Here is a 23,788-nt window from a genome sequence, read left to right on the forward strand (position 1 = left end):
CCTCAGTTGGAACCCAAACCCCAGGGCCACGATTTCGTTCCTTGTTTTCATTCTCAAGCGATCCACCACTGAGCCCTGTAAGCTATATTTCCACGTCTACCCATGATCTTACTTTCAGTACCTTGGGGGGAGATCATACAATTTCCAAAGAGCACCTTCAACGTCATTGGCTTCTGCAATCTGCGATATATGCCAAAACAAGGTCAGCACCAAATATTGAGTCAGAATTCACCTTACTGAAAATACAGTCTTACCTCCCTTTAATTTTACCTTTGAAAACCTACCCTTCCCCATCTTCCACCTCCACAAGTTCCAGCCTCGAGGCAGGAGCCCTGGGGCAGCCTCAGCTCCCCTCTCCTCTCTAGGTCCACAGCCAGGCCACTCCTGAGCCAAGGAACCAGGAGCTAGGAGGCAAATGCTTTGAAATCATTACAAGAAGCCCTGAAATCCTTCAACAGCTGAAACATGTTTTGCTTTCCAGCATCACTGCACTCTGCCTTTCAGGATGAAAGGAATCCAAAACCAATTTCTCATTTATAGCAGGGGGACCTGGGCATGGGAGGTGGAGTCGCTGGCCCTGCCCGGGGCAGGAGGCTGCTGGCCTCTGGGCACCAGGGAGAATCCCTGCCTTCCGCCTGCCCCTGGGCTGGGATAGGTGCCTGGGGGAGGGGTCCCCCACACTCACTGCACGTCTCCAGCTCCGTGCAGATTTCAAGTTCAAGTCCAGTGTCCGGGGGCTGTGATGCTTGCTCCGTGCCCCTCAGCCTCAGGGTATCATGTTGGACTTTGGCAGTTGGGATTCTTGTTCTAGCATTGTTTTCTAAAATGTTTATTTAGGGGGAAAAAAAAAAAAAACAAAACTTCATGATGATGGAGAAGTCCAAAAACAGCCCTTGAATAAATATTCCTATGTCAGGATTCATGGAGGGAGTAAAATAACAATTTTGACTGAATAGATTTTATGTCTTTTCAAGGCACTATGAAGGATTCCACGACACATGTAAGAAAAGTCAGATTCTGGGGACCCACCACCCAGTGTGCCCCGTCTGATGAGGGGTCCTGGTCTCCGAGGTGCTCGCCTTCCCAGAGAGGACCTTTGCAGACGGGATCAATCAGCGAATGGAACACCCACTACCGCTGTCGATCACCCGGAGGGGGCGGGGCCTGCGATCACACCGCCCGTAAGTCTGGAGGCCGTGGCTTTGGGGGCCACCATCTGCAGGCCTTGGTTCCATGTCTCACGAAGTTGCAAGCTTTGGGTCGAATGGTGTGATTAAATCGTTTGTGCCCCCTTCTCCGCCCGCTGGTCTCTCTTGGGCTCCTGTGGCCCGCAGCTCACACACACCTGGGAGTATGGACTCAGCCCTGAGCAGCCTCTCCAGAGTTACTGCAAAAGACGGGATGGCGGACCTGAGCACCAAGCCTGGAAAGCACAGCATGCTGAGGGCTGGCGGGGGCTGAGCTTCAGGAGCCCCTTCTGCAGCACGGCAGGGCACCCTGCTGGCCCCGGGGGCCTTCCCACCCTGTGGGGCGGGTCACAGAGTCGGGTAGGTCATGGCCTCCTGGGGTTCTGTGGCAGCACTGTAGGCTGGCACATTCCACCTACCCGTGAGTCACCAAAGGCCACAAGAGTGGCATGAGGGAGGAGGCTGGGCACTGCCCTTCTCTACCTCTGATTTGCTCTTGACTTTGACTAAGTCAATTTGGACTCTCCTCCTGCTGCTTTCCCAACTCAAAGGTCGTGATGGCACCCTGCGCCTTCCTCCCTCTGAGGCATGGACGGCAGTTCACGTCCTGGGTGAGAGGCAGCCTCCCCAGCTCAGGAGGAGCTGAGGCCTCCCTCTCTGAGGTGTCCTCCACGTTCACTCTGCGAGTCTCCTTATTGTGTTTGGCAGTTGTTAAGCAGAGGTTCTGATGTTTATCTAAATGCACACGCGTGGACACAGGTGATCCAACACGCGCCCGGGCTGCCCGTTTGGGTGGTGGCTTGTTTTGCGCATGGCATGTTTGGACCTATGGCACCTTTTCTCTTCAGTGCCCTTTCTATTTCAGATGCACATGGGGCTCCTTCCAGGGAGGCTCTCAGGTTGCATCTCTATCATATTCAAATTGCCTTTGTGATATTTCCATGGAGGTCATCTATTGAGGAGTGCATGATACAAGATATCATGTCACAGACCTTTTTTCTTATAGAAGCAGAATAAAACTGCTATGTTCTAAATTCTCAGGGAAAGGAGCATGTTTATAAAAATGGATGGATGTGCCAGGATGTGTCGACTAGGCAGGTCCGCAGTAACGCGCCCAGAGAACTGCGTGTCTGCATACCGATGCTGCATGTGTGAGAACATCAATACCTTTACGACAGTAATGGCAGATTTTCGCACACAATTTTTCTTTTAACATACAAATCCTTCCTTTAAAACATCAGTGTGAGGACTATTAGAAATCAGCCTGTTTTTCTTTTTTAAAAACTTTTCCTTGCAGCTGAAGATCACCAAATTGTACTTTATCACACTCAGTACGAGAATTGTCCATGATTGTTCCCCAACTACAATGAATCTAACCTAGAGATGACACAGTTGGAGATACACAACTCATATTGGGGAAATGGAGCTAAATATCTGAGCATATGGAGATCAATTTTACACATGAACAAAAAGTAACTTTGTCAGATTTAAGTGTTCAGGAGTTTGCTGTTGGTTTCTCTTCCGAGGAAACCGCACCATGAGTAAGCTTTGTGCGCGCACCTCCAGCCTGAGCCCTACCTCTCTCCCTCCCGTGGGCCCTCCATCCTGTTAGTATCCCAGGAACTCACTATGACCAGACCTCTAACAGATGGTGGTAACTCTGACTAATTCCTTGCCTGGTCCTCACCCCAGTACCTCCTTGAGCGTGGCACCAGCAGCTGAGACCCTGCTTCTGGACACCACGCTTGCCCTGCACTGGAGGTAGCCCTGTGCATTCTCTGAGACTCTTGGGAAGCCCTTCTGCTGCCACCTTAGCCCTCTCATTGAAACTCAGTGACAAAATCCAAGCCATTCATGTTCTCTGTTCCTGAGTGGGTTTTTTTTTTTTTTTTTTTTTTTTTTTTTTGGTACCAGGGATTGAACTCAGGGGCACTTGACCACTGAGCCACCTCCCCAGTCCTATTTTGTATTTTATTTAGAGACAGGGTCTCAATGAGTTGCTTAGTGCCTCACTTTTGCTGAGACTAACTCTGATCTCGTGATCTTCCTGCCTCAGCCTCCCAGGCTGCTGGGATTACAGGGTGTGGTGTTCCTGGGTTTTGTCCTTGGATATTTCTATTGGTGTCTCCTTTCTGTGTCTAAGTGTCTGATTTGACAGTCTTCCTGGGTCCTAAGCTCCTATAGACACAGGCTCTAATTCTTTAATGGTCTGTCCATGTCCTTCCCGAATCCCCGTTCCAGGGCTATATTTGCTGGACCTCAGCATAGCTTCCTGCTGCCCTATGCACCTCTGCCTTTTCAAGTGTCATCTGACCAGATCTCTTTCATGAATTATCCACCTGACAAAATCAATATAACCCCTTATTGTATTTCCAATAGCAGATGTGTACCCAGAATGCCTTCTCAACTCCTGTCTGTGACTACAAACTTCTCCATGTCATGTGGGAACTATCACAAGATTTCCTCCTTGAAACACAAGGCATGAAATTAATTCCTTTTCTCTAGGTCCATAGAAATCGTCATTGTAGATTCATTTCTCTCCAATTCACATATCCTAGCATAGTAGGCTATGTCTGAGCATCCCGAAAATATAGTTGCTATGTTCACGGTCATATCAGAGCTGAGCAAGAATAAATTCAGAAACACTTACATGGAACGAGGTATGAGTGAAATCAATGTAATGGCAATAAGGACCAAAGAAAACACTGTCGTATTCCATCCAAATTATCAGCAGAGAATGTGGGTGAAGACACCTGAGTTAAATGGATGGGTCAGAGGTACGTGCCGTGCCCTGAATAAAAGGCATACGAGGGGACACTTGCTTGGAAGGGACAGGGGCTTTCCATCTCACCTCAGACTGAGGGGACGCAGAAGTAGACAGCCCTGTGGCTTTGCATGGCCCCTTAGTGCTGCTGGAGGCCCTGTGTGGAGGCAGGGTCCTCAGCCTGGCACTGTTGGGAGTTGATGGAAACTGGACACGCAGGGGCTCCTGGGGGCCTTAGCTCCTGTGACCTAAGGAGACTGAGGCCCTGGCCCTTCCTCTCAAGCCTTCCCATCCCTGCCATGAAGCGAGTGGCTAGCTCTGCCGTGTGATCACTACCTACCATAACCTGCTGCTTCCCCCAGGTCCAAAAATGCAGGCAACAAACCATGGACCGAAGCCTCCAAAACGTGGGCCAATTAACCTTTCCTCTGCATAAGTCGATTCGCTCAGATATCTCATTATAGTCATGAAGCTTCCTAACACTGCGGGTAAGTAGTCAGGTAACATGAGGTGCTGATCAAAACCCCACATGAATTTAGATGTTTGTGACAGTGGACATGAGGCGATGACCATCTCTACCTAATGGGTGGACAGGAGCGGTGCTCTCGAGCTTGGGACGTTCTAACTGGAATGTGAGCCAGCTCTGCTGCTGGCCTGCTAGGTGCTCGCTCTGCAAGCGAGAGGGACGAGGCCTGCCTGGGCCACGCTCAAAATCTCTCCAAGTGCAGCCTGAGGTAGGGCCTGAAAGAGCAGAGGGGGCCCACAAGGATACCAGAGCCACAAGCAGGCTGCTGCGTGGGAAGAGTCACACACATTAAAGCACTGTGACGACTATGACAATACGAATGCAATATCACAACCTGCTTCATTTGAAAATAGTTTCACACTTGTAAATGGAAACCTTTCCTAAAAATTAAACATGTAAAGATAAAAGTACATGTAAGCAATCAAATTGTACGTTTTCCTTTTATAGACGTGTCCATCTTCAAGGTGTGTGAGTGTGTGCATATACTGCCTCTATTCTTTTATGGAATTACCTGAAGAAGAATCAAACAACAAAGTTCCGATAAAGTCAAGGGTGAAGAAAGACCGCAGAGTCCCTTGAGGTGCCAGCCTCAGGTGACCATGCCCTGCATCTCTAGAGCCCTCCACTTCCTGCAGTGTAGACAGGATCTGCCACTTGCTTCTTATCAATTGAGTATGGCAGGTGCAGAGAAGGTTCTGACAGGAATGGGCTGATCTGAGCTAGTCACAGGATGTGACTCACCAGGGACTCAGTTCTGTTCACAGCGGGGAGAAGACCCTGACCCCAGATGAGATGGCAGCAGGTCAGAACCTGTTGCAGCCTGTGAGACCTTGAGAAGACAACAAGGTGAAAGCCCAACACGGTGAGAGGACAGACGTGTGCAGCTTGAGGCCCAAAACTGTGGCAGCTTGTTAGGCAGTGATACCAAATTCACATGTAACTCCCTATTATTTTAAAATACCTTTAGGAAACCATCTACTAGCAGACGTGGGGAGAAACAGTGCTCGACACGGTTTTCCCAAGTTTTCAAGCTGCACCTGTGGCCATCCAAGAGCAATCCTGCTCTGCGAGCCCTCCTCTGGAAACCACCCCCAGAAGCCGCAGCACCCTGAGATGCTCCGCAGCCTGGCATGCTTACTGCAATTTTATTCTGTATTGAAATAAAATAAAATCTGTAAGTGTTGGTGTGGTTTCATGTGCAGGTTGCTTATTTTCTCATCTGCCTGACCCCATTCCATACTTTCCATTGGTTCACAGGATAGCTTGTAAACACTTTTTAAAACCATTGGGTAAAATGGTGCTTTGACAAGATTTTCTGGACTACAAGTCACTATAAAATTCATAAAGGAGATGAATGCTATTCTTCAATTAAAATGGACTTAAGTCAATCTTTTCATTGCTGTAAACAAAAGTCCTGAAAAGAACAACATAGAGGAAGAAAAGTTTATTTTGTTTCAGGGTTTCAGAGGCTTAGTACATAGAGGGCCAACCCCAAAGCTCTGGGTCTGAGGTAAGGCAGAACATTGTAGTGAAAGAATTTGGCACAGGAAATGACACCCAGGACCAGGGACAAAATACAGACCCAAAGGCACGCAATGACAAAAACTGCAAGTTTTTTCAAATCTTTCTGCTTTGCTTTCTGCTTCTGATTACCACAGTAAACTTGGCTAATCTGTCAGGAATATTTACCCTATTATCTGAATGCTATGCCTAAAACATCCTCCACCAGAATAATTAGTACATCACCTTCAAATTCAGCCTCATGAAGTCTTAGCACATGGACAAAAAATAGACAACTTCCTTGCCATGACATAACAGTAACAGCCTCTAGTCCAATTTCAAGTAGAGCCCTTGTTTTTTGTCTGAAACCTCATAAGCCCAGTCTTTATTGTCCACGGTCCCACTGGCATTCTGTCTTCAGAGCTCCCACCAGAATCACACAGTAAGCTCTACTTACAACATTCTAAAGCTTTTCCAGCTTGAATCTTTAACCTTTCCAAAATTCCTCCCACAAATTCCAAAAAGCTCCAAAAACTTCTGAACCACATGGTCAGGTTAGTCACAGCAATGACCCCTCTTCTCAGTATCAACTGCTGTTACAGTAAACCTTTTTGTCCCTATGACCAAAAGTCCTGACAAAAATAGTGTAGAAGAAGAAAAGTTTATTTTGTCTCATTGTTTCAGAGATAAGGTCGGGGGTGGATAAATTCTATTGCTATGGGCTTGAGGTGAGGAGAATATTATGACAGAAGGGCAAGGAGAAGGAAGCATCTCAGGAAAAGGCAGCCAGGAAGTAGAGAGGGAGAGCTCCACGCACCAGGGTGAAATATAAACTCCAATGCAGGCCACCAGTGATCTACCTCTTCCAGCCACTCCCCACCTGCTTACAGTCACCACCCAGCTAATCCTTCAGTGGAAAAATCAGAGGTTAGGTCACACCTCTCATACACTAATCATTTCACCTCTGAATATCCCTGCATTGTCTCACACATGAGCTTGGGGGGACATCTCCTATCAAAACCAAAATAGGGTTATTTTACTTTAAAAGAGCAATGCTTACAGGTAACTTCCAAGATTGTCTGGAAGACTTGTCTCTATCATTTATGAAATTAGCTTGTAGAACTTTCCTTTGAGGACTGCTACTTAGCTGGCATAAGATTCTCGATGTCTAGTTTTTAAAAGTTACCAATTATGATGTGAATGAACCATCATTCACTTAAATCTTATTCACATTCAGGGGAGTTCATCAGAAACATCTCTATCAGAAATTCACTGTGACTACTGACCTATTTGGGCAGAAAGAGGTGCAAGGTGGACATCCAAAGAAAATTTCATCAACCTTTCCAGGACACCAGCCAGTCATGTGAAGAATCATCCACCCCTGATCTCAAGGACCTGGAATATAGAATCTGACATACCTACCCCTGACCTCGTGCAGCTTTTCAGTCATTTGCCATACAGTGTCCACACATGCTTCCTTCACTCAATATTGCTGGCTTCTTTCAAAGTTCAAAAGTGACTATGTTCAGTATTTCTTCATTGGCCCTGAGGTCCTCTGCACACCCAAAGGCACACTCTCATTAATATGTGTGTCTAATGTCAGTGCCATTTTAATTCTACCAGTATGCTAATAAAATCAGGATGGCAGCTGCTTAAGTCCATAGCTCTGGGCTCTGATTTTCTCATCTACATAATATGTGACAGTTTGTTCAGAATCAGCTGTCAATGCCAATCACACCACCTCTGTCCCTTCCTCACTACAGCAAAGGGGCTGTGAATGGCTGGGATGTGCTAGAGGAAGGCCATCAGCTGTACACCCCATTCCTCTCTGTCTCCAGTTAAACTCGTGGGGGGCTTACCGGGTGTCCTCAGGTGTTCCTCAATCTACACACGCTTGAGGCTGGCTACCTCACATGTGGCCATGGACCACTGTTTCAAAGCATCCAGGAACCTTATAGCATTTTTAATGGGTCCAGAATGACCACCTAATCCAACTGGCCTGGTCCTTCCTATGTTCAAAATAGACCTGAGTCTGGGGATTGGGGGCAGCATCTTGCCTGCCAGATCATGTAGGCTTCCAGGTCAGGCTCCTGGGTACCAGTCTGACTCAGGACCAGAGGCTGGAGTCAGAGCAGACACTGCTGTCCCCAGCACCTGGCCACGGCTCAGTGCTCTGCTGCATCCTCACAGGCTTCAGGATCTTTCAGGAACAGAAAAAAGCTTTTGGAAGTCTACTGAACTTAATGAAGCGAATCGCTCCCATTAGTTATCACTTTTTATCAACAATGTTTTGTCTGTTTGTTCTGGTTTAGATGTGGTGTCCCCAAAAGCTCACGTGGGAGACAATGCAAGAAGGTTCAGAGGAGAAATGACTGGGTGTGAGAGTCTTAACCCAATCTGTGAATGAATCCCCGATGGGGTTAACTGAGTGGTAACTGAAGTGTGGGTATGACTGAAGGAGGTGGGCATTGGGGTGTGGCTTGGGTACACATTTATGCCTGGTGAGTGGAGTCTCTCTCCCTTCCTCATCACCATGATGTGAGCTGCTTCCTTCTGCCACACTCTCTGGCCACCATGTTCAGTGTCACCCTGAGCCCCAAGAAATGAAGTCCTCCTATGGACTAAGACCTCTGAAACCATGAGCCCTCAAAGAAAGTTTTCCTCCTGTACTATTGTGCTGGTCGGGTCTTTCAGTCGCAGCAGCAGAAAAGCTGACGAAAACACCACTCAACTGATTTTTACTGAGCATCTGACTAAGCCAGGATGCTCCCCTGCTTGCTTACAGTCAGGCCTGACCTCGCCTACAGGCGTTACTGCAGAACCAAAATCAAGCTTGCAACTTTCTCAGTGGGCTCCAAGACGCCTCTGGGTTTGTGGTCATGTCCTAGTGAGGAGACAGGTGCAGAGAACCACAGTGTAGTTCCCTCTCAGTGACAGCCACTCCCCTGGCTGAGTCTAACGCATTCACAGAGGATGCAGGTCCACTACCCAGCGCCAAGATAGAGCAAGGCAGGCCAAGTGATCCTGTGAAAATGAGTCAGAGAGGCCAAGCCACTTTCCCTGCAGAAACCACTGCCCAGTGGGGCTCATCACTAATGACGCACTGGCCTGGAATTAGCTTACAGGTGGAACTTAGGAGCAGAATGATTCCATTATTTTTTTTTAAGTCATATGACAATAAAATTCCTTTGGGTGGCTCCCTCAAAAACCCAAACCATGAGTTTATGATATTCTTTCTCCTTCTGTTCAAACCTGTGCCATAATCTTCTGGTCAGGAAATCCCTGGCATGCTCCAGGAGCAGCGGTAAGATGGGATGCTCCTCACGGGCCTCCTCACTGCGTGTGCACCCTGAGGTCTCTCCTGCTCCCCAATTTGAAGCTGTTTGTTCCCCCAAGCTACATTGCTTATGGAACTTAATGATAAGCAGGAATCGTGAGATTAGAGTTGTTCTCCTAAATAAATGCAAACACGTAATGTTGGAACTTCCCTGAGGAGTCTATGATCCACTTGAAGATTGTAAACCAGCCCCAGGATGCGGTGATACGTGTGACGCGTGAGGCCAGTTGTGAGCTGCGTGTGTGGTTTCTGCCCCGTCCATCCACGTGCCCCTTCACCCCAGAGTGGACCAACTGGGGACCTGGTTGGTGCCCGGCACACTGTGAAAACCAAACCATCAGCCCCTGCGGTATGGGAGCTGGGTTGGGGGAGGGCCACGCACAGGAAGGAGCAGGAAACAGGGGCACGTGTGAGTCAGGACAGCCAGGCACAAGCAGCTGGTGGGGAGCTCGGGGCCCGGCAGAGAGGGCACCTGAGGGACCTGCAGAGGGAGAAAGCCGTCCTGAGGGAGGAGGAAGGACCTGCGGACACACCCAGGTCCCTCCCTGCAGAGGGAACGCTGTCGGCTGCGGGGTGCAGACCCCGAGGCAGGCCTTCCCGGGCCAGATCTGGGTGAGCCCTGCTCAGAGCTGCCTGCACAGACCCGGTGCTGCTCTCCAGGCCGGTGGCTCTGCGTGGTAGGCCCTCTTCTCTCTTCCAGAAGACATGGAGGGGAGCGCTTGGAAGGTGGCAGCGTCCTCCCACAGACCCTGCGCTCACCTCTGGCCTCTGCGGTCCTCAGGCAGCTCCCAGGCTGGCCTTCCTTCTCGCCCTCAAGCCCTCATTTCCAGCCTTTCTGCAACATCCCCGGCTTGTCCCTGCTAGCGTCTTCTTCTTTGTGGCCTCACCTTTAGAAAATGACAGCTGGAACTTGCCTCGGCCAGGGAGGAGGGATGGGGAGCTGGCCGGCTCTCCCCCAAAGGCACCCTTGGGTCATTTGTGGGATCAGACACCTGGTTCTGTCGGCAAAACCCAACAGATTCATCTCATCAGAGGCTCACGTGACTTTAATATAATGCCAGAGTGCCGCCTTCCTAATTTAAAATAACTCCTGGACTCAGTCCATGAACCAGAATCCCCGCGTCCACATCAATAAGTCACCCTCTCTCTATGCAGAGCGCCACCTTGACATGCAAACCATAAGGAGGACATTGCCTGGCGTGTGTGGAGTGGAGCGAGGGAGTTAAGTAGATAAAGTGAGCAGGAACGGCCTGAGGAAGCCCGCGGCACACTCGAGTCTCCCGCGGGGATGGGACCCAGTGTCTGCTTTCCGGGTCTCTGCAGATCACCATGCATGGCAGGTCCTCTGCGGGGTCCATCTACCCTTCCCGCATGACCGCTGACCACCCTCTCCCTGGTGATGCTTGGGGTATGAAAGGCCCTCACCCTGCCTACCTAACCTCTGAGCACCATGGTGCCCGCTTCCGCTCAGGTCCACAGTGCGCTAGCAGCGTCTCGGCAAGGGACCTGCTCCTCAGTCTCAAGTCACCAGTGGTGACCATGGCACAGGAGGGCCATCGGTGTCACTGCCGTCCCTGGGCTCTGGTGTTCACTCCACTGTCAGTTTCCATCCTTGAAACCCCAGACTTCCATGTCCTCCTGCTGGGTCACCACAGGCACTGGGCCCTTCATGTGGACGGCCCAGAATCAGCGCCTCAGTGACCTGGTGCCCCTGGCATGTCTGCTTCTCCTCATCACAGGACTTCATCTCTGCAGGCACATGGCTCGAAGGCCAGTCCACCCTCCACGACATGACTGAAGTCTCGCCCTCTCCAGAAATGTCCCCTGACTTCAGTCTCCCTCCTTCCTGCAAATTCTGGGACACCTCGACTCTCATCCCCATTCCTAAGAAGGTGACCCAGAGCAGAGCAAGTGAAGACTCCTCCTCACGAGAACCTCACGCTTGCCAGTGAAAACAAAGGATGCAGGGACAGAAGTTGGGGGCTTGGGGTAGAGGAAAGAGCAGTGGTCGCTTAGGAAGGTGGGCGGTGGGCAGCCCGTGCATATGACCAGGGGGCTGAGCCTGAGGTGGAGGAGACAGAAGGCATCCAGCAAGAGCCTGGGGATCGCTGCAGCCTGGGCTCTTCCTCTCCTCTGGAGAGCTCATCGCTGTCACTGCTGATGCGTACACAGGTGCACACACACGTATCAGCACACGTGCAGATTGTGTAGCTCAATGCGCCTATCACGACAACACTACATTAACATTAAAGCCCAAGCTTACTTAAAATCTCTACTGTGAGCAAACACACCAGTCACTGTGCATTGGGGCCATGAGCTGACACCTTCCCTCCTCCAGAGCCATCCCTTGGTTAGCATTTAATTATAGTGCATTCTACTTGGGAATGAGAGTCACTGTCGGATCAACTAATCTCACGAGTGCCGATGGGGACTCTCCTACATAATTGATCAGTTGCCAGGGATGGTGGCTTCGTCCTTCTGTGTCACTGCAGTGCTAACCACTCAGCACCCAGGCACCGTGTGCAGGTTTCCTGATTAGTGGGAAAAGGAAGCACCCACATTGCCCCAGACTCATGCTCAATGCAGCTCCCGTGTGTCCCCGGAAGTCAAGAGTCTTTGCTAAACTGTGCAGAGGATTTGCTTGATTCTCACAATTTAAATGAACAGTGCAGAAGCCTGCTCCAAGTTTCCATAGGCCCTGTGGTAAAGTTTCTTAAGAATGAATATCTGGGGAACATTCTTATAAAGTTCTCAAAAGTAAAACATATTTTAAAAAGAAGTTTGAGTTCAATACAGGATCTTTTTTAAATTCTAGAACTTCTTTTCTATAAAATTTTGTCCAGATATTAAGAAAATGTAGCCACCCAGTGTCAAGACAATTTTGTTATATTCTAAAGCTCAAAATCACTGTGGAAGGAGAAGTAAAGGGCTCCCCAGACTTGCTGATGGAGCCAGCATGGAGGATGGGGCCTCCAAGTGCACAGCTTGAAAACGCAGATGCAAGCTCTTTATGTTACATTGCAAACCCCACGTCTTAATCCAGGCTCATGTTAAGGATTGCACATCAGCGTGAGATGCACTCGCGTCTTAATCCAGGCTCATGTTATGGATTGCACATCAGCGTGAGGTGCACTCGCGTCTTAATCCAGGCTCATGTTATGGATTGCACATCAGCGTGAGATGCACAGGGTTGCAGAAAGGATCCTGTGGGTCCCACCGTCAGAGAGCTTACAGGAGATGTCCCATGGCAAGGCCATGATGTTACGGTACAGACAAACCTGTTGTAAAAGCAGTGTATTGTCATAACAGAGGTAGACTTTCTAAGCTTTATTTTGGTCCAATCTACTACTGAGAAAACAGTTGCTCAATCAATCCCTATTAATTGACATTTTTATTCCAGGGGGGCCCAAAGTTGGTCTGCTTTTTCTTCCTTGCCAATGTCTTGACACATCTCATTATCAGTCACTACATGTGTGCTTATTAAAGTGTGTCACCTGAAATATCTGACCCGTCAGTAGTTCTGGGTCCAGTTTGGAGAGCAGTATGTGGTCCCAGGAGCACCAGGCTCTGTGTGGGACTCCAGCAGCTCACTTAGAGACAGGGAGATGCCTCCCAACTATGAAGAGGTTAAAAGCTGCTACTTACCAAGACCCAGAATTGTCAAGTGCTAGTTAGAAGGTACGTAGAGCTAGCTGTTAATACTAAGGGCACATGTGTGCTATTTGTCTTCACTTCTGAAAACCACAGCATATTTATTAAGCTATATATTTATTCTGTTGACATTGTCTAATCCACTCATGTCTGCACATTAATTATGGATCTGAAACAGCCAAACATGAACATTTCCTTAAGTAAAGCAATTAACTAGCAAGAGGCAATTATAAGTCTTTTGAAAATAGTTATCATCATTTCTGATACATCTTTTAGGGATGGATATTCAATTCAGGTATTCGATCGCACTGTGGGAGCTTGGGATTTCTCAAACTTAATTACTTAGTGTTTAAACCTAAGAATTTAATGTGAAGTTAATACTATTTTGATAACATCGCCATCGGCACCATTGATCCCACATCACTGATAACTTCCCTGCAGCAGCATGCTCTGGCTCTAAGACAACCCTGCAGCCGGGACTCCTCCCAGGACACTCTGCTTCTGTGGGTGGAGACAGGAGGGGTGATGGGCAGGGGGGTCGATGCCCGCTGTTGGATGGATTCTACTGAGAACCACAGACCAATCATCACTAATATTTATTTCTTCTTTTTCCAGAATACTTCTGCTACTCTACAGTAAAACGTACCCGTGGAAATGGAATGTGCCAGTAAATATGCACTGATTTAAACTTTCTCAAAGTTCCTCAGTGAACCTGGAGGGACAAGCAGAGGTCCTGCACCTGGGCTGCTCTCAAAGACAAATGGGGAGCTTTGGCAGCCCAAGAGAGTCAAGTGGGGGCCGAGAGGAGACTCCAAGGAAGCCTTCCTGGTGAGGGTAGGTGGTCATCAGGAACGGTCTCCTCTCAGGAGCAGGGCTGCAGGACACCGGGGCCTTGCTAACTAGTGCTCGGAAGAGGAACTGAAGGAGACAGCAGAAGGCTGCGGACAGGTCAGTGGCCCTCCTCTGCTCCAGGCCAGCCATGCGGGGGCTTCACGGGCAAGCGCTGCCTTTTGGAGAGCTTTTGCACATGAGAGCACAGAGCTAAGTGTCTGTAAATCAAGGACTGCTCCAGCTGGAAATGGTAGGAGGGAAACAAAGTGGCCAGGGTTGGAACAGTAACAAGACACACACTCAGCCGGCATGACGCTCTTCCCGTGCAGCTGCCACGCAGGGGCAGCAGAGTGGAAGGTAAGCAGCGGAAGCCAGGGGCACCCGGGCCACCGCTTTCTGCTGTCTGGTGAGGAACCAGGACAGGAGGCACGGTTTGTGAGATAAGCCAAGGCATCAAATTGTACTCAGTGGAGGGAGCACTGAGGAACCCCCCGTGTGCCTGGGACTGTCCTCCTGTTCACCCTGCCCTGGGAAGGCCACCCAAAGGCTTTGCAGTTTTCCTTCCCAAACGTCCGTGCAGCCCAGGGTTCAGGGGGTGGACGCATCCAAGCAGGAAACACACTGCTGAGCCCGTGGACGGGAAGCCCGGCACAGGAGCAGGGTCACGAGAGCGTGCTCTGCCTGCGTGCACAGAAGAGGGGTCCCTCAGAGCTCTGCAGCATCTGAGAGCGAGACTCTGAAGGTGGGGATCTCGTAAAGAAAGTCGTGCTTATCAATCCATCCCTACTGTCCACGGACTTGTGCATACAAATCAACAGAAATGCTTTCATTTGGTGAGTGTTTTCAATGGTACTATCATCACAGTGAAAAAGTGGCTTTCTCAGGACATCAGCCACTCTGACTGCTTTTGTCCTGTCTTAAAAATTCATCAACATGATTTTGGTTTTTTTGGTATTTAGGGGACTGAGGCTGTTCAACTTCCTCTGGGCACCTGGATCAGCTTGGGATCTGAGGGGTGATGATTACCCTACCAGCAAATCATTTGCTCATCTGTCAAATAAAGGCAGCAGCTCTGATGAGCACCCATAAAATTTCACGCTAAAAAATCTGAGTGTATAAATTTCCCATGTCCTGGGGTCATACTTACAGAGTTCTAAAATCTCAGACTAGCAAAGGATTGAACAGTTTACACACTAGAAGCATCCTCATTGATTCGTCACCTTTAGTTATCCAAAGCAAATAGCTAGTTTTTTAAATTTAACTATTACTAAAAATGTTACAAATGGCAACTGTTATAGTGAAACTCCTCTTTTTGGAAAAGCAACTTTTTAATTTTCCCTCTGTTGTCTTTTTCATTTATATCTGAAAAAGGAAAGCTTCCATACTGATTTGCATTTGGGAGGTACTGGGGATTAAACCCAGGGGTGTTTTAGCACTCAGTTCCATCTCTAGCCCTTTTTATTTTTTATATTTTTAGACAGGGTCTCCCTAAGTTGCCAAGACTGACCCTGAACTTGCTATCCTCCTTCCTCGGCCTCCAGAGTAGCAGGGAGGCCATCATGATGGAGTCGCCATGCCGAGCTGATGTTCATTACTACAGGGTGCCGCAGAACACGGGGTGGAGCTGTAGGCTGCTCCACCAACTCCTCTCCACCAACTCAGGGAACTGCTCTCTTAGGAGAGTGCTCAACTGACTGTTGGTTCTATCATCTGGGAAATTAGTGGTAAGAAAAGCATCTACGACACCAAGTTGTTATGCAGTTATGCATATGCAGTTGTGTTATGTATATATCTATGTATCTATAATATATGTAAAATATAATATGATATACAAATTAGTCACTCAAAGACCATTACTACTAATTTCAAACCTCACTAAATCTTTCATACACGTGCCAATCCACCTCTGGATGGTGTATTCCACACCACAGTCTTCAACCCCAGCAACACTCCCATGTCATGAGCTCTCTCCTCTTCAGGTCTAGCTATTTGATTATTAAAGATAAGAATACCTCTGAATAGATAAATTTCAAACTATCACTTCTCCTAATGTTCCTGAATGTACTCTTTTCTGACAGTGTAGAGAATCAAAACACGGCGGGGACTGATAGAGAAAGCCAGCAAGACAGAGCAGGAAGAAACCGAGCAGCTTACTAGAGTAGGTGAGCTGGAAGCCTTGGTCAGTGTCCGACCCGTTGCTGTTGAACTCCAGCCACAGGTGATTGGAGGTGCTGTTGAGGGTCAGCCCCATGAGCTCGTTCTTAGTGAAGGCCCCCAGGGCTCGCGATGAGCTGTCTCTTCCATCGTAAACCTGGTGGAAATTCACAGCGTGAGTGCTCCTAGATTCTCACGGTAGCCATTCTAACAAGACATTCAAATCCTCAAAGAGGCAGTTTCATAAAGCATTAAAAAGTAGTAAATCGTCTATTTTTTGAGCTTTGCCCTTCCCTTGAACACTACACGCTGCAGACTCCCTCCATCATCTCACGCTGGCTACCTCGAGAGCCTTTTCTTGTTTGTTTAAAATTAAGTGAGCGTTTCTGCACATGTCAGCTTCTCTTGTCCCCTCTCGTTCCCTCCCCAAGGCCCAGTTGCAAAGGGGGAAAGAATCTAGCAGGCTCCGGAGGCGAACGTCCTCCCCAGACTCAGCTGTGGAAGTGGAGGTGCCTCCCTGGCCCCTCCCTGGCCCCTCCCTCGGCCCTCCCGTCCAGGCACTGAGCTGAGGCCCACCCGCCTGCAGTGCTGGAGCCCCAGCGGCACTTGGGGCACCCAGGCTTGCACGTGCGGCAGTGAAGCGTCCGTCAGGCAGGGATGGCGGAGGGGTCATCCTGCCTGGCATACTTGGTACCGGGTACCTTCTGAGCGACTGTGAGCGCCGTGGGCGTGACAGGTGGTGGAAGGAAGCAGGCCAGGGCTTGGGCTGTCTGGGCTCCAGAGAGCTCCGGGGGCCTCCCACCTTCAGGAGCCACGCTGCACCTCCCTGGGAGGGCTCTCTGCTGACGCACGTCTGAGAAAACAGCACTGACGCCCGCAGAGCTGAGTGTGCTGGGCCCCGTGCACCCAGGGCCAGCGGAACAGGGCTGCCTCACACTCAGCTCCCTCAAGGAAGAACTGCCTCATGGGTCAGGGCTCCTCCAGGAAGAGTCAAGGCACAGTGTGTCCTGAAGCACGCGGTGGATTAAAGCAGCCAACGCATCAAGTCACCGACTGCCTGTGGCTTCTTCCCGGCCTGGCTGTTTCACTCCGCCTCACCACACGCACCGCTCCACAGATGTGCACACCCAACACGTGCACAAGGAGAAGGGACATCAGAAACGTTATTAGGTATTGTTTTATTGCTCGTGAATGAACGATTAGTGCCATATAATCAAATACTCTCCTATTTCCTTACTCATAGGCTACTGTTTTTAAAAAAGTCACTATGACTTAAGATGGGATTTCCATTGACATGGGAGGGACCTGACATTCAGAATCAGAAGAGGTTTTAAACCCAGAGGGATCTGTCTCAAGGCAAAACATTGGGTCTCCCAAGAAAGGCCATGGGCACCTGTGTAGGCTGGGTAGGCTGGGTATTTCATGGGAATCTGTGGAGCTGGTCAGGGTGTAAACCAGGATACGTGGTCAAGCCTCTGCAGTCCTGGACACGGTTTCTCATGCAGCTGCATCCTGCTGGCTCCCTCATGAGGCTGGACCTTGCACTCCACAGAGCAACATCAGGTCAGTGGCCACACAGCAGAACTGAGCAGCTCGAACACTTAATCCTGTGATTCTCTGTGATGGTGGGTGGCTCTTGCCTGGGTGTTCACGTCACCAGCGCTTAGCACTGTGCTTGACTATGGACAGGAGATCAAGCCCAATCCAATGTCAGGATCCGTGCTTCCTCACCTCTCTAATGGTAAGCGTGGTTCAGGGTGTGCACACATCACCAAGGAAAAGTCAGGTGTGGTGCCAAAGATGTGGTCTGTGATTCTAAGCGAGCGAGCAACAGGCCATGCTGGGTCTGCCTACCACCTGGTTACAGCTCTACATCTAAGCAGCTGTCTCTGACACCCTCCCGGATGTTAGAGGGAGCCTCCTGAGTCACCTGCTTCACAGGAGGCCACAGCCATCTGCTCTGAGGACTGTCCTGGAGCTCACATTTAGGCAGTGCATCAGAGGGATGAGGCCCAGGTAGCAGGTGAGCCAACTGGAAAGCCAGGCATCTCAGAGTGTGGAGCCCAGGTATCGGGAGATCTCTTCCTGACACTAGGGACCATACCCCGGCTCTTCCACTGCACCCTCTTTTCAGTGTTTCGCAGAAGCTGTTCGTCTTGTGTCGTTGGTGCGGATGTGCATAGGGTGCACATAACGTCTTCGTCTTTGCCATTGGATCATGACATGTGTGAGAGAGTGATGGGAAGAGCAGTTATGCTCCAAAGTGAAGATAATTTAGATGTGAGCACTTTTAACAGAGGCATCTATTAGTCCATCCCACAAAACATACACTGGCAAAATGTTTGGGCATTTTATGTGACTGATAGTTTCCCTCCAACTAAAGACTTATTTTTACTTTTTGTTGTAATCAACAAGTTTAAGCTGCTCCCAATCAAAAATGAGCAAGCTTTCCTTCCTTCCGCTTCAGCGGTATTGTCCGTGCGTATTTGGTACAGCATCTCTAGTCATTCCCCTGTACCAGAGAAGAGTCACTTAAAAGTTTTGCCTTAAATCTGAAGCTGTCAAAGAATTCAGAAAATTCTTATGACTCGACTTTCTAATTTTTTTTTTTTAATTAGCAGGAATGCTCCAGCTTCCTGACTGAAAACACTGTTCAGTACATCCTCCCCAACTCTCAGCTTGGGCTTGCAGGAGACTAGTGAAAGAAAGCAGCCAGGGTAAGACCTCTCCACCACACGAGGGCACGGAAAAGTGGGCCACCTGGCTCCCGAGAGGCAGCCAAGCAAGTGGGTCTGGGAGTTGCTCTGGACCCAGCGCTTCCCTTCAGTGAGGTTGCGAGGAGCCCCTAAGGCCAGGTCAGACCCTGCACAAAGCCACGACCAACAGGGGGTGGCCCACTTTCCCTCTGAGGCGGTCTCTGCATCTTCTTGAGCTTACAGTGAGGTGAATCTGTTGAACTTGACATGTGTTGCTGCAACCACGTAGCTGCAAATATAAGTGAGACCCGCTGTAGAAGGGAAACGAGAAGAGCAAAGTGGCCCTTCCTTCTCACAAATCAGCTCCGACAGGATCCCTGGGAGCAGCAGCTGCTGGAGCAGATGACTTGCCCAAAGCCTGTCTCTTTCAATGTCCTGGGAATGAAAATGCCCGCCCTCCTGTTCCTGGCCTTTCAAAGGCCCCACTTTCTTGCAATAGTGAAGGAGAGGTGGGATCTATGCCTGAAGCCTCAGGAACTGAGGGAGCTTCCTGCTGGAGACGAAGCTGTGTAAGTCATGGCAGACCTGGGGCCCTGTTGCCTGCGGTGCACTGGTCATGGCCAGGCCAGCTTCTCCCCCGAGGCCCGTGAGAGCGTCTGGACTCGCCTCCATAACCACACCAGAGTCCATCCAGCTCCAAATGTGTGGCCACATTTAAAAATCAAGAATGCCTGGAGAAAGGGTTGGGTTGGGGGGGTCCCGTAAGGTGGAAGGATTACTGCTGTGTGCCAGACACAATGTACACACATCATATGTTAAATTACATTACCTCGTCTTCAAAGTAGCCAAAAAGATTGGTATTGTTGCAGGTTCTTATACACAGAAAGAGTATCACGCATACTAAGAAATTTACCCACAACATCACTTATCAATGTTAGACCCCGGTTATAAACGAACTCATTTCTAAGTCCACACAGACTCTGCAAAATGATACCACATTATACTCCATCAAAACAACTGCATAAATAAATAGAAACAGGTATGTGTACTTAGAAACATACCAATATATACCCATAAAGGTAGACAGGTGAATAGATGGATACACAGATGGAGAGAAAGATGGTGGATGGATAAGTAGGAAGACAGATGGGTGATAGACAGATAGACTGATGGATGGTAGGCAGGCAGGCTGGTGGGTAAATAGATGATAGACAGATGGTTGACAGATGCCTTGAAAGGAAAAAAAAAAAAGAAAGGGAAAGACTGTCCCCATGTTAGAGTCTTACCTTTAGAGTATCTCCTTCAAACAGCTGGAAGCTTCGCGCTCTGAGGCGGATCCCCTTGCCAGCTTCCGTTTCTATTTTATAGATACACTCATGGTTATTATCATAATTGGATGGGAAATTTGGAGACAGTAATGTTCCTTCATTTCCTTTCACACTTGCTCCACATTCAGCTAAAATAAATAGGACATTAAAAAAGAGGATTCAAAAGTGGAATTACTGATTTTAATAGATTAAAAATTTCAACATTATGATCATCCTAACTTCTACCAATGCTTGGCTCTCATTTCTGCCCCCTTTTTTTAAAAAAACAGATTAGTGACTTATTCTTACAGCTTTATCACAGGGCAGAAAATACATCTCATTTCCCCCTCTCAGTATCTTCTTGGTTATTACAACAGAATGACCTAACTATGTGGAGGCGGCTCGCTGTCCTGGAAAGAGTTCAGAACGAACAGAGGGCTGAAGGCAGCCGGCTGCCTGGCCACATGCACCACAGCCTGGTCCCTCACCTCTGCACACCTATTTGCACCTCATGGAACAGTCATAATTTCCACGTGCCAGTTCTACTGTGAGACCAACACGTTTTCCTGCACTTGAATTTCCTGCATCAAATGGATGCATTTAAAGGGGAGTCTAATGACAGGCCAAGGTAGAAACTTCTGACGTGCCCCAGCACCATGCCGTCCACACCATCTCAGGATGGAGACCATCCTGTGGCCATCACTATGTTCTTTCCCCCTGAAGGAAGAAGAGGGCTGTTGACTTTCAACTCTAAATTCCCACAAAGCAGAATTCCTTGAACATGGCAAAAGCAACAAAAATAAAAGTCTAGATTCTGTGGATCATGAGAAGGTCACAAACCCTCAGCATCTGTTTGCTCATCTATGAAAGTGAACGTTTCACTTAAGAACACCTTCAGCTCTAAAATTCCACGAGCAAGACAGGGTGAAATGAGGTCACTAGGTACACAGACACACGTGTGTGTGTGTGTGTGAGTGAGAGATAGACCCACGGGCTTCTGTATCAACTCCTTTATCAGCTGTACCAGATACAGGCACAGCAGTTCTTAAAAATTCAACAAAATAAATATTGGTTTAAATAATGACGATCAAGCTGAACTGAGCACGTGCAAAGCGCTGATTGGGTAATGAGGGAAGAGAAGCAAGCACATCTTCATTGCGCAGTGGGTGACCCTGGCAGGCACAGCCTCTGCAAGGCGCTTCTGCACCATCTGCCCTGGCACAGAACTTTCTCTGGCAGTGAATGGAATCAGTGATGTCACCAGCCACAGTTGCCTGGCCTACTTGCAATGGGGACCTGCTGTGCATCTCGGGGAGACCGCAGTTGTGGGGAGAATCGGGCAGGAACATGACCAAGTACTTGGGCGTAAACCCCTCCTCTTCCTGCTCCTTAAACAGAGACTGTAGGCATGTGAGCAGGTGCTGAGGGAGGCCCAGGGACTTGGAGGCCCAAAGAAATGGCAGTGGGATTCCACAACGATTTTGAAGAATCACGGTAATCTGTTACTTTACATGCAATCATATACTGACGTGATCACACGAATCCTCTGAAGCTTTCTTTTAAACAGAGTTAATGGAGAGCAAACCGAGCCATGAACCCTGGTGTTTCCTTCCGTGCCATTTGCCTGATGATTCTCAGACAACCTAAGGTGGAAGACAAACGGCTTCGTATCTTAAATCCAAGAAGACTTTCACAGAAGCGCTCTTCTTGGGAGTTGGTGACCATTCACGGATACTGAACATCCATACGGATGCTCTTATTCCTTACTGAAGAAGCAGAGGGTAGTTGACACAGAAGGCAGAATGCACGAAATGGAAACCAGGAAGAGCAAGAATGCAGTGCCGCCCCTGGGCTGCCCTGCCGGGCCCGGGGAGTGCACGCTAGGACAAGCATTGGCCTGGCGAGAGTAAGGGAAGAGAGTCGGTGGATTCTGAGGACCAGAAAATGGAGCCAAATTACCAATATTAGGAATTTTTATTTAAAATTGAATTTGGCAACAATCAATAGGAGAAACCATTCAAAAATCAAATTTAGGTCCTTCAATCCAAGATTTATAGTTTGGAAAAAAACTCATGCCATTGAAATATAATACATGCCAACAAGGTGTCAAGGGAGGATTTGGGGGCTGAGACATCTCCTGCCTGTGGCTGTGGTCACTGCCACCTGGAGAGCCCACCCAGCAGGCTGAGCAGATCAGAAGTCCTCTGCCCTGCAGGCGGCCTGGGCCGCGCAGCTCCAGGGGGTTGGGGTGATGAGGAGCTGGCCTCTGGTCACCTCTGTCTTCAGGAGTTGCTCTCCATCTCCCCCCTCGGCTGCGTGATGCCAGGAGGGTGGAGGGGGTCTTGGAGGAACCATGGGCAATCGGGCAGCCCTGGGGCTCCCTGCCCCTGAGCTCGGCCTCGCTGCTGCCTGAGCAGGCTGTGGGAGGCATCCCGCACGTCTTCAGGGAGCAAGCCAAGGACTCAGAGACGGGTCGTGCAGGAGTGCCACGCGGGCCTCTGCGGGGAGTGCCTTCTCTGGGACCTCGGCTCCCTGTCCACCAGCTCTGCCACCTGTCTTAGCCCAGGCAGGCCAGTTCCCTGGGCTGGGGGCTGCTGGCCCTCCTTCCTTCGCCCTCCACACCACCAGAGATTCTTACTCTGTTGCTGTTCTTCTTGGCAAGCTTGCCCCACAGAGACTTTCTTACAGATCTGTGAGCGTCTGAAAAGTTTTAAAGTTGATTCAATCCATCAGGATGAGGCTGATGCATAAACTGAAATAATGCTGCTTGCTACCACACATTTTCTAAGTTCTCTACATTCATTCATTAATTCTCCCAGTGGTCTTACATGACAGACCACTAAGGCCTCACTTGCAGATGAGGAAACCAAGGCATAGAATGATTCCCAAGCCAACTGTCTTTCCCAAGGTCACATGGCGAACGTAGACTTGATTGATACAAACCGTAAGTGCTCAGGAAGAGAATGACACTCTCCATAGCCCAAATGACGCTGAACACATTTTACAGCAAATTGTTCACAATAATGCTCACCATTTATGATGATGAAATGAATATTAGTAGGTTAAATGTTCTAGAAGAGTACGTTTTTAAGGACGTTTAGTTGAAACAGGTCACCAGTGAACTGCAGCTTCTGTTAGTTATTCAGTTAGTCATAATCATTTTTCATAATATCACCAGAAGAAAGGCAAGAAAGAAGAATTGAGCAATGTTAGCCATGGAAGAACATGAAATCAAGCCAAAGGAAGTAATTTTGTATAACTTTCTGTTAGCATTTAGATTTGGGGGCTGTTTTAAAGCAGATAAATAACAAATTGTGGTAATTAAGTTTCTACTATGCAAAATAATAACTATGCAAAATTAATGGTCTCCTTGTGACTGACGCTGCTCTGGAGACTATGGTGCTGCAGCTTGTGGAGGGAGAACACAGAAGCAATGAGCCCACCTTCTGAGCTCCCACATCCCTCTGCAGACTCGCCCCTCACAAAGGAAGTCTCCTGCTGGGATCAGAGCAGGCATGTCTCACAACTTGAGGCACGATTGAGATTTCTCAGTAAATACGCAGTGATAGCTCCTGGATTAAACATGCATCTGTATCTGTACCTAACTATACATGGCAACACATTTACACATGCACAGTCAGGATCTCATTACTCCGGGGCAGAGGGAGCAGCCTCTGAGGGACGTCTCACTCAGAGACTTCTCTCCAGGAGGATGAAGCTGCTTGTAGAGGGTCAGACTTGGTGTGCAATCATGACCCTAAAGCGAATGCAATACATGCACTAAGGAACATATGGAAGTGATATTTTACTATGTAATATACACAATATGTGCATA

At 48.9% G+C, this 23,788-nt stretch overlaps 1 protein-coding gene across 1 annotated transcript in view; it reads right to left on the minus strand.

Moving 5' to 3' along the window:
- Csmd1 (CUB and Sushi multiple domains 1) overlaps positions 1 to 23,788 on the minus strand; it is a 1,673,782-nt gene that overhangs the window by 258,536 nt on the left and 1,391,458 nt on the right. Inside the window, exons 22-23 of the mRNA XM_047550875.1 lie at positions 19,933 to 20,102; positions 15,951 to 16,107 (exon numbers count right to left, since the gene is read on the minus strand). Coding sequence (XP_047406831.1) covers positions 15,951 to 16,107; positions 19,933 to 20,102 — 327 coding nt within the window. The remainder of the gene's footprint in view (positions 1 to 15,950; positions 16,108 to 19,932; positions 20,103 to 23,788) is intronic.

The sequence above is a fragment of the Sciurus carolinensis genome, chromosome 4 (genome assembly GCF_902686445.1).
Source record: "Sciurus carolinensis chromosome 4, mSciCar1.2, whole genome shotgun sequence".
Classification (NCBI taxonomy): domain Eukaryota; kingdom Metazoa; phylum Chordata; class Mammalia; order Rodentia; family Sciuridae; genus Sciurus; species Sciurus carolinensis.